The sequence below is a fragment of the Rana temporaria genome, chromosome 8, assembly GCF_905171775.1.
Source record: "Rana temporaria chromosome 8, aRanTem1.1, whole genome shotgun sequence".
Lineage (NCBI taxonomy): Eukaryota > Metazoa > Chordata > Amphibia > Anura > Ranidae > Rana > Rana temporaria.
The window spans coordinates 40550863-40564835 of record NC_053496.1 but is presented as its reverse complement, the minus strand read 5'-3'; the positions used below and the strand labels follow the sequence as shown (position 1 = coordinate 40564835).

Here is a 13973-nt window from a genome sequence, read left to right as displayed (position 1 = left end):
ACTCAGAGAAATGGATTTTACGGTGAGTACAAAAATCCTTTTTTTTAAGAACCTAACTAATAAGCGTTTGGAAGATCTGTTCTCTCTTGCAGGTCCTTTGTCAAACAGTGCTATGAAGAAGGCTGCAATGGCCGAATTGCATTAGAATTTTGTACTGAATCCGTGCTATATAGCTAATAAAGATCAATAAGAAAAGCACAGAGTTGCTGGCTTTTTTTTTACAGTGGACTTTGTCAAACCAGTGCCTGATTTAGTCAAAATCCTTTAAGAGATCTAACTTCTGCTGCAATTGATCCATTTTATATTGAGCATATGGACCCAATGGCTGTGGAATTAAACTTCAGCTGTGATAGTTTGCTAGAAACCTCTCCTCTCATAACCTGCATAGTGTCAGTACATATACCGGTATGAATTAAGTGTTGTGCCGAGGAACCTTTGTGCAAGAGGCGCTTGCTCCGCATTGCCTTTGAGGAGCAGTGGCTCTTTGGACCAACTCTTAATAATGGTGCTACTGGTGGTAAGAGCACAATCTTCATCAGTGGAAGAAAAGCAAGGAATGGGCTGCAAAGTTTTCTCCCTCTTTGACTGTTAAGAAATTGCCTGGAGGACTGTTGTAGGAGTCTCATCAACATCCTGAAACTTTGACAAATTGGCTGTCTCACCGTATTACGAAGGATCATTCAATCCAGATTCAGTTGGGGCAGCATCATAGCAGCAGTGTAAATTGATTTTGATGGCGGAACCAGAAGTCTCGTCATGGTAAAAAGATAGATCAAATCCTGACCTGGGCAGAATTTCATATTTCATCCTTGTCCGCTATGAACATTTCAGGTGTAGACAATTGGCAGGCAGATTTCCTTATCTGGCAGCACCTGGACCCAGAAAAGTGGTACACTTGGAGGTGTTCCAGGACGGGTGAGTCACAAAGGATGCGACTCTCCCTGCCTCCAGGTTGAACAAACTGGACAGGTCTCCAAAGTAATGGGATTCTCCTGTGAAAGCAGTGGTTGAGGATCATTGCCTTTCTTCCAGAGAAGCTTCTTCCTTCACAGGATTGAGACGGAGGGCATTCTTGTGATTCTCGTCGCTCTGAACTGGCCCTGTATAATGTGGAATGTTGCCCAGATATGATTACTGAAAAGACCTTCTGTCCCATCCTGCTTTTATGGTAACTGGCTTTAACAGCATGGCTGTTAATATGCAGGACATCTCGAGTCTCAGAGCTTCCACCCCAGGAGTTTTCAGAGACCATTGGCCCCTCTCACGCTTTGATCGGGACCTGTGTGCAGGAGTACTCCCAATTTGCTCCCATATCTATTCCGCTGTGACTCCATGGGATCTGAGTGTTGTGGTACTCTTTACAATTCAGAAACTGCAATTCTGGTCTGGACTGAGGTTTTTATCTCGGCCACTGCTTCTCTCAGAAAGACGAATTCCCTTCCCTTCTTTTTATTTATCGTTGACTCAGGCATACCACCATTCAATCTTATTGTCTCCAGAATTGGGTTCCATTCTCTCTCTCTCTCTCTCTCTCTCTCTCTCTCTCTCTCTCTCTCTCTCTCTCTCTCTCTCTCTCTCTCTCTCGTTTGGCGCCGTACTCTAAGGAGGATAAACATTCACGTGAAGAAACCTCAGTACTTTGTCCTGCAAAACTTAATAGGACAGTAGAGCTGAGACTCCCGCTTCTTGCCTGGTGTATAGACTTAAAGTGATTGTAAAGCCTTGTTTTTATTAAAATGGCAAACCTATTATATTTACCTGCCCTGTGCAGTAGATTTGCACAGAGCAGCCCAGATCCTCCTCTTCTCGGGTCCCTTGTCGGTGATCCTGGCCCCTCCCTCCTTTTTTGAGTACTCCCACAGCAAGCAGCTTGCTATGGGAACACCCAAGTGGAGCTGCAGCTCCGTGTGTCCATTCAGAGCTGTGGTTCGGCCTCGCCTCCTCTCTTAAATGGCTAATTGACTTTAAATTGCAGCAGGGTGAGCCAGTGGTGCCGCTGCTGTGTCTCAGCCAATCAGAAGGGAGAGTCCTGGACGGCCGAGACACTTGTGGACGTCACTGGACAGAGATGGGGCTCAGGTAAATATTAGGGGGCCCGAAGGGTGAAGTGTTATTGCCTCAGATGATACAAAAACATATCTCCCTACATAAGTTTTAAATGCATATCTGCTGTCTTCAGATATATATATCCTTTGGAAAGTGGTCTTTGTTTTATAGATTTTCTCTTCCTGTTCACCACTGGGAGTAAACTATTGGCGTACAGCCAAGACGGCTGATTGGATGAAAGGCACACACAATCCCACTCCATATTGGCGAAGGAAGGAATGTGCAGAGCTCTGCTCTGAGACAGCAAGCTGTCTGCTATTCTATTTACAGCATCCTTCCAGGACACACACACTTCAGGCTGCTGTCTCTCCAGAGTACTTGTTGTAAGTTATCAGGCTGATAACCGAGCTACTGAGCAGGAGAAAGCTTGGCAAAATAGTGCTTGGAAGAGGGCTAAGAAAACACTACAGACATATGTGCCCAGCTCAAATTTCATGAATCAGGTTAACATTCACTTTAACCAATTACAGACAAGTCACCACAGTTATAATGCTGCAGGGCGGCTCTATTGCGTGAATCGCTATACCGGTATGGCGCTTTGTGTAACGGATATAGCGGGCGCGCAGAGCCGATGCACTTGGCCGATGGCCACGTTGTCCGCCCACGATCCCTCCACAGAGGCAGGACGGGACCTGCCAATGTAAACAAAGCAGATCCCCATTCTGTGGGGGAGTACAGTGTGATTGTCTGCCCCTAGTGATTAGGAACAGCGATATATATCATTTTCAAAATTGTCAGTCTTTTTTTGTTTATAGCGCAAAAAAATAAAAGCCACAGAGGTGATCAAATACCACAAAAAAAAGCTCTCTTTGTGGGTGGGTGGGGGGGGGGGGGGGAGATGAAGACATACATTTTATTTGGGTACAGGGTTGCACGACCGCGCAATTGTCAGTTAAATTAACCCAGTGCCGCTTTGAAAAAAAAATAACTTGGTCAGAAAGTGGGTAAAACCTTCCGGTCCAGAAGTAGTTAAGGGAAGGAGCACATTTTATGTTCACTGTCCACCCACCTAATATAATGCATCCAGGGTGTTCTTTATGTCAGTGCAGGTTTCCTTTTAGCAAAACTGGAATTTTGAGGGTTTTATGTCTGCCACTAGGAGGATAAACGCTAAACAAAAGCATTGCTTTTCTTGTGAGCTATTCCCCCATCTGCACAGAAAGTGAGACCTTAGGTTAGCTTGGTGTCATAAGAAATTAGACATTTTAGTTGCCTTTTGCTCAAGAAATAAGGTTTTTGAAAATTTTAAACCTAAACTTGTCTTTTTATATTACTTGTTCTCCAGTTACTTGTGGCGGGAGGAGAATGCAGAACAGCAGGCCCTAGCGGCCAAGAGGGAGGATCTGGAGAAGAAACAGCAGCTACTTCGGGCTGCCACAGGAAAGGTGACTTGAATGTTATGCCTGTATGTCTCGTAAAATCAATGTTTTGTTGTAAAAATACTTTTTTAAATTTTAGTTTGTAAACTAAGCTTAATTTTCTTTTGGCAGGCAATTTTAAACGGCATTGACAGCATTAATAAAGTTATGGAGCACTTTCGGAGGAAGGGAATTAATCCACATGTTGCTAATGGCTACCATGGCATCGTCATGAATAATTTTGACTGCGAACCTGCCTTTTATACTTGTGTGGAGGTCACAGCGGGGAACAGGTAACCTTTTTTTCATCCCAGTCTTTATTACCACAAACTATACTTGCAAGGCTGTAAACTATCCCCTAAAACCCCCAGCAGTGCCTTCTGTCTTCATTAGAGATAATTATGAAATTCCAGTGAAGTGAGGTGATGAAAGTACAGCATGAGGACATTGCTGGGAGGAACAGTCTTTTACAAGAGCAGCCACTACTCTGCACAGTTCATTCAAGGTCTCCTTTCCTGACAGGAAAGGAGAATTCATGCGTTTAATAAGCCACCAAATGTGACAGTGAAGTGCAGCCTATCTGGTAAAATACCTTTATGCCCATTCCCCTACACCCAACTCAAGCTATCTGCATTTTATGTGTCCAGCTTTAAATAAATAAATAGAATTCCCAGTAGAATATCTTCTCTAAGGCTTCTTTCACATGAGCGTCAATTCCCATACTACCTGAATTGAGCCTTTTGTTTGTGCAACTGGAGCTGCATGCAGGTAGCCTATGTTACTGGATGTTGATGCAGCTGATATATGGACACAGCCGCCCCTCCTAATTTGGCAGATGCGCAGCCGCAAGAGCTCACTGTCAAAACTTATTGCAGTCACGATTGCTTACAAAAGTACTTCAGAAAGGTGGTGTGTGTGTGTGTTTTTTTTTTATTTCTCCTAAATGTTATCTGCTTAGGTGATTGTCCACTCCAGCATAATTTTCTTCACAGATGCATGAACAGCCATTAGGATATAATGTGTTCAATTTGTTTTTAGTTGAGAATTCATTATACAAGCCAAGAATTCTCAACTCCAACTATTGCAGATCTTTTGCTGTCTCTGGAAAAGAGTCCGAGAGCAAGAGGGAAATTCTACTAGATTTGCCCACCCGCAGTTACTAATCACTTCAAAATTGATGAAAACTACTTATAGCATGAACTACACAAAGGTCATGAACACCAGAATGTTTTAACTGTTCTCTCCCTCAGGTTGTTCTATCATATTGTCGATTCAGATGAGGTCAGCACCAAGATCTTAACGGAGTTTAACAAGATGAATCTTCCTGGAGAGGTTACCTTTCTGCCACTCAACAAGTTAGATGTTAGAGATACTGCCTACCCAGAGACCAATGTGAGTAATTGTTGGCCTGACTAAGAAAAAGACCATGGTCCTTTATTTTTTCCTGGTTTTTATGCATCATGAGTTTCACTGTTTGGGTGCTGCATAGTGAGAGACAATGCAGGATTAAAGGGAATTTAGATTTGTGTGAATTCAACTAGATTAACCAGTTGCCGACCAGCCACAGTACATATACTGCAGCAGGTTGGCTCTATTGTGCAAAACAACATACCTGTACATTGCTTCATGCAATAGATACGGCGGCCACCCGTGATTGTGGTGCAGAGAGGCAGAACAAGGATCTGCCTAAGTAAACAAAGCGGATTCCCATTCTGACAGGGGACAACATGGAGATCTGCTGTTCCTAGTGATCAGGAACAGCAATCTGTGTTGTCCCAGTAAGCCCAGCCCACACACAGTTAAAACACACCCAGGGAATGCAGTTAACCCCTTGGTTGCCCCTAGTGTTAACCCCTTCTTTGCCAGTGTCATTTATACATTGATCAGTGCATTTTATTTGCACTAATCACTGTAATAATGTCACTGGTCCCCAAAAAGTGTCACTTGGGGTCAGATTTGTTCGCTGTTGAACCTTGCCTGCCTCTTCCCTGATGCTGTTTAACCTTGCCTGCCTCTTTCCTGATGCTGTTTAACCTTGCCTGCCTATTCCCTGATGCTGTTGAACCTTGCCTCTTCTTTTTTATTTTTTTTATAATAGTGCTGTTGATCCTTGCCTGCCTCTACCTTGATAATACAGAACCTTGCCCATGTAATTTAGAGTAGGTAGGTGAGTACGTCTCAGGTTATTATTGATGCCCAAGGCCTGCAGTGACGACATCACTAGGGCAGGATATTAGAGGAAATCTCCTAATAAAGTCCCCACACAGCACCAAAAAACTGTTTCAGACCCTTCCCCACAGAATCCAAAAGACCTTACGTTCACTTAGATCAGGGGTGGCCAACCAGTATCCCGGGGGCCACATGTGGCCCGCGGAGCCCTCTGATGTGGCCCGCGACCTCCTGCTCTGGGATGGGGGGTTGGCAAGCCCAGATTGCTGGTTGCCGACCCACCATACCACAGCATTAGTGTTGTAAGTGGAGCTGGTGGTAGTGGAAGAAACCGGCTACAGAGCAAAGCCCCATGAGCCAATGCTTCCTGTCCAGCGCTAGCTTTTGCCACAGGTGGAGTCCCATGGCAAAGTTCAGTTAACCCGCAGGATAGACACGGGTGCAGTATGCTGCAGCACATCAGTGTGAATGCAGTCTTGGGCCCTTTTCGCACGATTGGCACGACCCAATCGGATCCTCAATTCACCTCTATAGAGCGGCAAATGTAAACAGACTTTTCTCTTCTGTTCATGGACGGACACAGCAGCAATTGACTTTAGGGTATTATCCTCCCTTTTAGGACACTGACTAGGCAGAAAAACAGCATGTTAAGTGTTAAACACTCCACACAGCATAGTACCTCTCTGTTCTGCAGCCTCAGTTTTTTTTCTGCCTAGCAAGGAGATGACATGGCTCCTCTGGGCCCATGTGCTCTGAAGATTTGTGTTTTTGCAAATTTCTTGCTTTTTCTTTTCGTTTTCCTGCATTTTTGGATCCTGAGATCTACAATCAACTGCCGACTGGGTGACAGGCTTGATCCTCGATCCTTGTAGTCCCCCCAAGTTCGGCCATCGAGCGTGTGCCAGCTTTTAGCTACGCGCTAGGCCGTCCACGACATGCCCCGTTTCTCCAGGGGTGGCCGGTGAGCTATACACTCCAGGGCACACACATGTCCGTGTCACAGTGTGCCGGGCCGACAACCATGCTGTAACTGCGCAGACATTGGTTCTGTCCGGGATGCCTCCAGCCAGTGGTCGAAGGATGGGTAAGTGGCAGTCCCCTCGCTTTGGCAGGGTGGCGCGGCTGGTGCATTCCTGGGGAGGTCGATTTGGGGGTCCGCCCTGCTTTCCTCTCTCCCTTCCTCTCCCTCCTTTCCCCACGTTCCGGGTGGTCGGTTTTCCATCTGGGGGGCTCCGTCTTGGCCTGGGGACTGTCTGCTATCAGGGGTACTGTGTTTGTTTTTTTGCTGCCGTGTGCGCGCGGGGGGCTGCCTGGGGGTCCCGGGCGTTTGCTGGTGTGATTAGTGTGATTGGTGTTATTTTTCTGTCGCGTTGGGACAAGCTCCCCTTGTCTCTGGATTACCAAGTCCGGGTGAGTCACCTGGTCAGGTCCTCCCTAGTGTGGTGGCTGACATTTTCGGGCCGGGAAATCATTGCGGCCGTACCATTGGATGGTGGTCACGACGGATGACAGTCTCTCCGGCTGGGGGGGTGTCTGGGGTGTTCAGTCAGCCCAGGGGCGCTGGACCTGGGAAGAGTCCCGTCTGCCAATCAATGTCCTGGAACTCCGGGCGATCAGGCTGTGCCTCTCCAAGTGGTCTCTGAGACTGCAGGGCCGCCCGGTCAGGATCCAGTCGGACAACGCCACGGCTGTGGCGTATGTCAATCATCAAGGGGGCACACAGAGCTCGGCTGCAGCGGCGGAAGTCGCTCACATCCTCTGGTGGGCCGAAAAGAACGTTCCGGCTCTTTCAGCCGTGTACATTCCGGGGGGACAGAACTGGCAGGCCGACTACTTAAGTTGCCAAACGCTAGACCACGGAGAATGGTCACTACACCCGGATGTTTTTCAGAGTCTGTGTCTGAAATGGGGCACTCCAGACGTGGATCTTCTGGCGTCCCGTCTCAATCGGAAGGTGTCACAGTTCGTGGCCAGGTCAAGAGACCCGTGGGCGGACGCATCAGACGCGTTGGTGGCGCCGTGGGGTCACTATTGCCTAATCTACGCCCTTCCTCCTCTGAAGCTTCTTCCTCGTCTGCTGTGCCAAGTGGAAGCCGAGGGGATACCAACAATCCTTATCGCTCCGGATTGGCCTCACCGTCCCTGGTACACGGATCTGGTGCGTCTGGTGGCAAACGTTCCTTGGCGCCTGCCTCTGCGAGAGGATCTTCTGTCGCAGGGTCCTATCTTTCATCCTGCTTTACATTCGTTGGCTTTAATAGCGTGGCTATTGAAAGCCAGGTGCTGAGGAATCGAGGCCTGTCGGACTCGGTGATCTCTACCATGCTGCGGGCGCGGAAGTCTACTTCACGGAAGTTTTACCATCGTACGTGGAAGGCTTACATCTCTGTGTGAGGAGATGAATTGGCACCCCGTGCATACGTGATGTCCCGGATTCTGCTGTTCTTGCAGCGTGGAGTGGATCAGGCTCTTGCCTGAAGTACGATTTAAGGGACAGATTTCGGCCTTGGCTGTTTTCTTTCAACGACCCTTGGCGGCGCACTCTCTGGTGCGTATGTTTGTGCAGGGGGTTCGACATGTGGCCCCTGCTGTGCGTCCTCCACTGCCTCCATGGGACTTGAATTTGTTCCTCTCGGTGCTTCAACAGTCTCCGTTTGAGGACATTAGGGAAATCCCTTTATTGACTCTTTCCCAGAAGGTGATTTTTCTGGTGACAATTACATCGGTCAGACGGGTTTCTGAATTGGCGGCCTTGTCTTGCAAGGCCCCGTACTTGGTCATCCACAGGGATAAGGTGGTGCTGCGCCCGCAGTCGTCATTCCTTCCTAAGGTTGTTTCGGCCTTTCACATTATTGAGGACATTGTTCTTCCATCCTTGTGTCCTCGGCCGGCAAACCCAAAGGAGGCCGCGTTGCATTCCTTGGACGTGGTTCGAGCCCTACGGGTGTACCTGTCTGCTACGGCTCCGTTTCGGAGGTCGGATTCACTGTTCGTGTCGGTGACTGGTCCTAAGAAGGGTCTGGCGGTCTCGTCTGCCACCATTTCTCTGTGGATCAGGCAGGTCATGCTTCAGGCCTATGCCCTAAAGGGGCGGGCGCCCCCCTTCCTGGTTACGGCGCATTCGACCAGGGCGGTTGGTGCCTCTTGGGCTTTCCGCAATCAAGCGTCTGTTTTACAAGTGTGTAAGGCAGCGACCTGGTCATCAGTCCACACCTTCTCAAAGTTTTACAAGGTGGATGTGAGTGCATCCTTCAGATGCCTCCTTTGGCCGCAAGGTTTTGCAGATGGCTGTTTAAGGTTGACGTTCCTCCGTTGAGGAACTCTGGTTTGTTTGGGGTGAAGTTGGTTTGCTGTGTTTTCCCACCCCTCGATTTTTATGGACACTGCTTGGGGACGTCCCTAAGGTCAATTGCTGCTGTGTCCGTCCATGAACGGAAGAGAAAATAGGATTTTTGTACTCACCGTAAAATCCATTTCTCTGAGTTCATGGATGGACACAGCACCCACCCCTCCATTGTTTGTACTGTTTGTTTACGAACTGAGGCTGCAGAACAGAGAATGGGGGATGTACCTGGGGGAACCGCCCCCTGGGAGGTACTATGCTGTGTGGAGTGCTTGACACTTAACATGCTGTTTTTCTGCCTAGTCAGTGTCCTAAAAGGGAGGATAATACCCTAAGGTCAATTGCTGCTGTGTCCGTCCATGAACTCAGAGAAATGGATTTTACGGTGAGTACAAAAATCCTTTTTTTTTTCCCGCTTACGCCCGCCTATCTCCAATCCGCTCCACAAAGAACAAAAGGGAATTTGTCCCCTTCCATCTGGGCAGATAGGATTGGAGGGCCTATAGAATAGCCATGACCTGTCATCCACCCGCTCTGCTCATTGTGGCCCGCAACTGGTTACCAAGTTGCTTAAGTGGCCCTCGCTCTTAAAAAGGTTGGGCACCCCTGACTTGGATGCTGCAGCAGAATTGAGTCTATTTGGAATTGTGTTCTAGAGGTAAAATATTCAGTATTTTAATTTGTATGTCTTTCTTGACAGGATGCCATTCCTATGATCAGTAAGCTACGGTACATTAACCGATTCGATAAAGCTTTTAAGCATGTGTTTGGGAGGACACTTATTTGTCGCAGTATGGAGGTGTCCACACAGCTGGCCAGGGCATTCACAATGGATTGTATCACCCTTGAGGGTAAGGTTCATTGTAGTACATTTTGTGTTCCTGGCATTTCCCATGCATTTTACTTCTTTGTCAGGCATTATTTGTGTATTACCCCATTGACTTTGAGTGAAGCAGTTTAGCATGTTAAACTGTAACTTTATAGACCTAATGTGTTCTTGGATGCCGGCCTACGTAAATATGAATTCTGGACGCTGCTCGATAGGATTAGACGATCGTATTTCTGTTTTCTTTTATAGAACAGCTGTTGCTGGGAGCACAAAAAGCCTCATCAGAGACAGTATATCACATCACTCTTCGTAATCCATGTATTAGGATTGATTTTTTAATTGGGTTGCTGTTGCTGTGTTAGCAAACCTCAGTGATCCTTTCAGCTCTGTATCTCTCGCAGGTGTTAATATGACCCTGTGCTTTTGTCCATAAGCAAAAGGTTCACTTTAGCAGCAGCTCATCACCAGGACACCTACCTCCCTCTCCCCCACGGACACTCAGCTTTAGGCCAAACTCCAGGAGAAACAAGTACCTGGTGCTTCTGAGTAAATGGGGGCATGTGAGTGCCTCGCTCTTGCACTGGCTGCTCGGGCATCTATTATTATTTATTTTTATTTTTTTTCGCATGGGGTCGGGAGATAGTCCTCAGCCCTGTGTAAGACCCGGGTCTTAGAGCTTACACAGATCTTCTGCTCTACCCCCCCCCCCCTCCCCCTTCCATTCCGACAAGCAGTCGGGAGAGGCTGGAGAACAAAGGCGACATAAGGATGCACAGCCATTAGATTCCTAGAGAACCTTTTATAGACGAGTCATATTCCCCTGAGGTGATTAGTCCTTCATAGAACTCAACAAAAGAGACCGCTTATTGAAATTGTTTTCTTGTTTATAGGTGACCAGGTCAGCCATCGGGGTGCACTGACTGGTGGTTACTATGACACCAGGAAGTCTCGTCTGGAGCTGCAGAAAGATGTGCGGAAAGTAGAGGATGAACTGCATGCACTGGAGGCAAAGCTAAATGAGAACCTACGCAGAAACATTGAAAGTATCCTTTAACTGTGGTATTGTAAATTTAAAAAAAAAGTAAAGCTTTACACAATACCATTTCATAAGAGGCACCCTACATACAGTGCTTACATCTCCTTTTTAGATGTAACCAAATCTTTCTTTTGTGTTTCTCAAGATCACATCGAACACAGATGTACTTAGCTGGAAGACCTCTACTTGTCTAATGTAGAGTTTAAGATGAACTAATACTTTTATCCACTCTAGGGAAAGTTACCATGTCTTTGTAAAGATGCCCCTCTTTAGCCGATACCTGCTGCTCATTCCTCTGGCGCAAGAAAAAAAATAAACTTCTTCAGAGTAAGGAAATGCATCCCCCAGCTCCCATAATGCAGTGTATATGGCTAGCAGCCAATTCCTAGACGTAAGCAGTATTGCATTATATATGGGATGAAGTGGCCGGGTAGTTTGGTGGTGGCTTCAAGTGAGAAAAGAGTGGCGTAAGAACTCTGGAGAGGTATCAAGGAAGATGGTAACTTTTAAAGTGGTTGTAAACCCTTACAACACGCTTTATGCTACAGGTAAGCCTATATTAAGGCTTACCTGTAGCTACCCAGGATATCTCCTAAACCTGCATGGTTTAGGGGATATCCCCCTGTGTCTGCATTTACTGAAGTCATCGGCACATGCGCACTGAAGCAATGGCATGTTGTGCCCTTGCCTCAGTTAGAAGGGTTTGTTAACCCCCCCCCAAAATGATCCTGTTTCTTTAAAGCATTTTATACAGCACCATGCTTGTTCTGTGTCATTTGTCCCCCTGTAATACCTGGCTGATCCTGCCTGGCTATACCCTCCCCCATGTATGCTGACTCCGATATATCAGGGCTGCTGAACTCTGACCCCAGAGTCATCCGTACGTGCCTCCGCCATCCACAGCCTGCAATCTGTCTCCTCTGTGCTCTCTCCCCTCCCCTCTCTGCCTGTCAGCTTGTGACAGTAATGGGAAAATGCTGCTCCACTTGAGTTATGAAACCGGCTATGCTGAAGAATGTACCTCTCCCAGGGGTGCTAGCCTTGGTTCGCCGGCCGTGCAATTTGGATAAAAAAGAATGGATTGCTGCACACAAAGTAGTAATGAATCTCTTTATTGTAAAATCCGTAACATGAAATGTACTACAGAACAGGCAAACGGGCACAAATAATAGATGCGTTTCACACAACGACACTGTGCTTATTCATGAATAAGTGCAGCGTTGCTGTGTGAAGTGTCTGCCTGTACATGTTTTCCTGTCCTGTGGTGGTGTTCATGTTACGGAGTTTACAATAAGATTTTCATCACTACCTCTGTGTGCAGCTATCCATTCTTTTTTTATCCAGCTTGTGACAGTGCCTGCCCCCTCAACTCCTGCTGCTCTTCATATCATCCTCTGTGTTCTAATCCTGTGTGTCCCTGTTTGAGTGATTTAAAAAAAATAAATAAAGGCTGTTCTACTTCATTTCACAGCTCTTCTCAGCGATCACATGATCGGCTGGCTTTCTCTCCTCTCTTGAGTGATGTAAGTGGGGGAATCTCAGCCCTGCCCCATGCATCTATCAGACGGGGAGAGAAGAAAGCTAGACAATCATGTGATTGCTGAGAAGAGCTCTGAAATGAGGTACAGCAGACTTTTTTATTTTTTATTTTTATTAAAGTGGTGCTCCGGTCATAAATTTTTTTTTTTTTTTTTTTTTTTGCTAGATCGTACTTGTCACAGTCAATAGTCAATAAAACATAGCAATGTCTCCCCAGTCCTTAAAGCAATCTATGTGCGCACTTGCCTTATCTTCTCCTCAGTATCTGGCCGCATCCATGTTATGTGAGGGCACTTGAAGCCCAGTTAGTTTTCCTTTCTGTTTTTCTTGCTGAGGTGCATGCTGGGAAATCTGTTTGGCAACGCTGATAATCAAGTCCTGAGCTCCACTGCTCTGATCCAACGCAACCCACAGCGACTGTCTGACCCGCAATAGAGTGTAATCGCGGGAGAACAGACAGGGGAACACTCGGGCATGACCAGGGACCTGTTTAAACTGCCCGCACCGCGCTTCCTCAAGGAGTACTATAGTTTTGTGCTGGCTCCATGAACAGAGGCTAACATGCTGCTGCTCAAGCAGGTCACGCTACAATGAATGACCGATCTAATGCAGACGCGACTGCTACCCTCCCCAGAGAGGACATGGACACTGTACCTCCCCCAGAGCCTTAATCCAACACGCAGACGGCAGGCAGAGGTGAGATGCTGGCATCCTCCCCTGCTCACTCGCCATGCAAAGAGCCCCTAGCTAAAATGATTCCTGGGAAATGATGACACTCAGGAGTCTGTGCGGCTTAGGTAGGATAGGAGAAGGACCGCGGTGCAGGAAGAAGGCAGATTAGGAATGCTGCCTAGCAACACAGCATTTAAGGCATGTAAAACATTTTTTTTTTTTTTTTTTTTTTTTTTTTTTACTCGGTTAATGACATTATTTTAAACCTACTGATGTATAGTTTGATTTGAGGGTGGAGCTCCGCTTTAATGACTTGCATGGGGGGGGCACACAGGATTAGAACACAGAGGGGATGGTATGAAGAAGTAAAAGTTACTTAACCACTTTTACACTGGGGTGCCGCATATAAACCACGTTACCGTGCTGAGAGCACGCATGGAGATCTGTAAGCTCCCAATGCATGCTTGTTTTAATATGTAGCTTTCTGTTCATGTGACAGCCAATCGGCAGTCACATGACCCTGATGCCTGCTTCACGGCTTTTAGAACTCTTAAGGGGACAGGAGGCGGTCGGCGTGAGAGGGTTAAACATGTTCTACTGTGGTGTGTATGTTCCTTAGTGTTGTGCAGGGATTAATAATGAAATTGACCAGTTGATGAACCAGATGCAACAGATTGAGACACAGCAGAGGAAGTTTAAAGCCTCACGAGACAGTATATTATCAGAAATGAAGATGCTGAAGGAGAAGCGTCTGCAGTCTGAAAAGACTTTCATGCCAAAGGTGAGCTTCAGTTTTTTTTTTTTTTTTTTTTTTTTTTATATAAAAGCTACATTTTTTGTTAATAATAATTCTGATGTTTTTGTTTGTTAAAGTCAGTCTGGGCTAGCCTAAAATGTTAGCAGATGCACTGTGTTGCCTGT

General features: G+C 46.8%; 1 protein-coding gene across 1 annotated transcript in view; it reads left to right on the top strand.

Moving 5' to 3' along the window:
- SMC3 (structural maintenance of chromosomes 3) overlaps positions 1-13973 on the top strand; it is a 91377-nt gene that overhangs the window by 36864 nt on the left and 40540 nt on the right. The window contains exons 15-20 of the mRNA XM_040361639.1: positions 3392-3491; positions 3597-3757; positions 4715-4856; positions 9677-9827; positions 10696-10848; positions 13682-13833. Coding sequence (XP_040217573.1) covers positions 3392-3491; positions 3597-3757; positions 4715-4856; positions 9677-9827; positions 10696-10848; positions 13682-13833 — 859 coding nt within the window. The remainder of the gene's footprint in view (positions 1-3391; positions 3492-3596; positions 3758-4714; positions 4857-9676; positions 9828-10695; positions 10849-13681; positions 13834-13973) is intronic.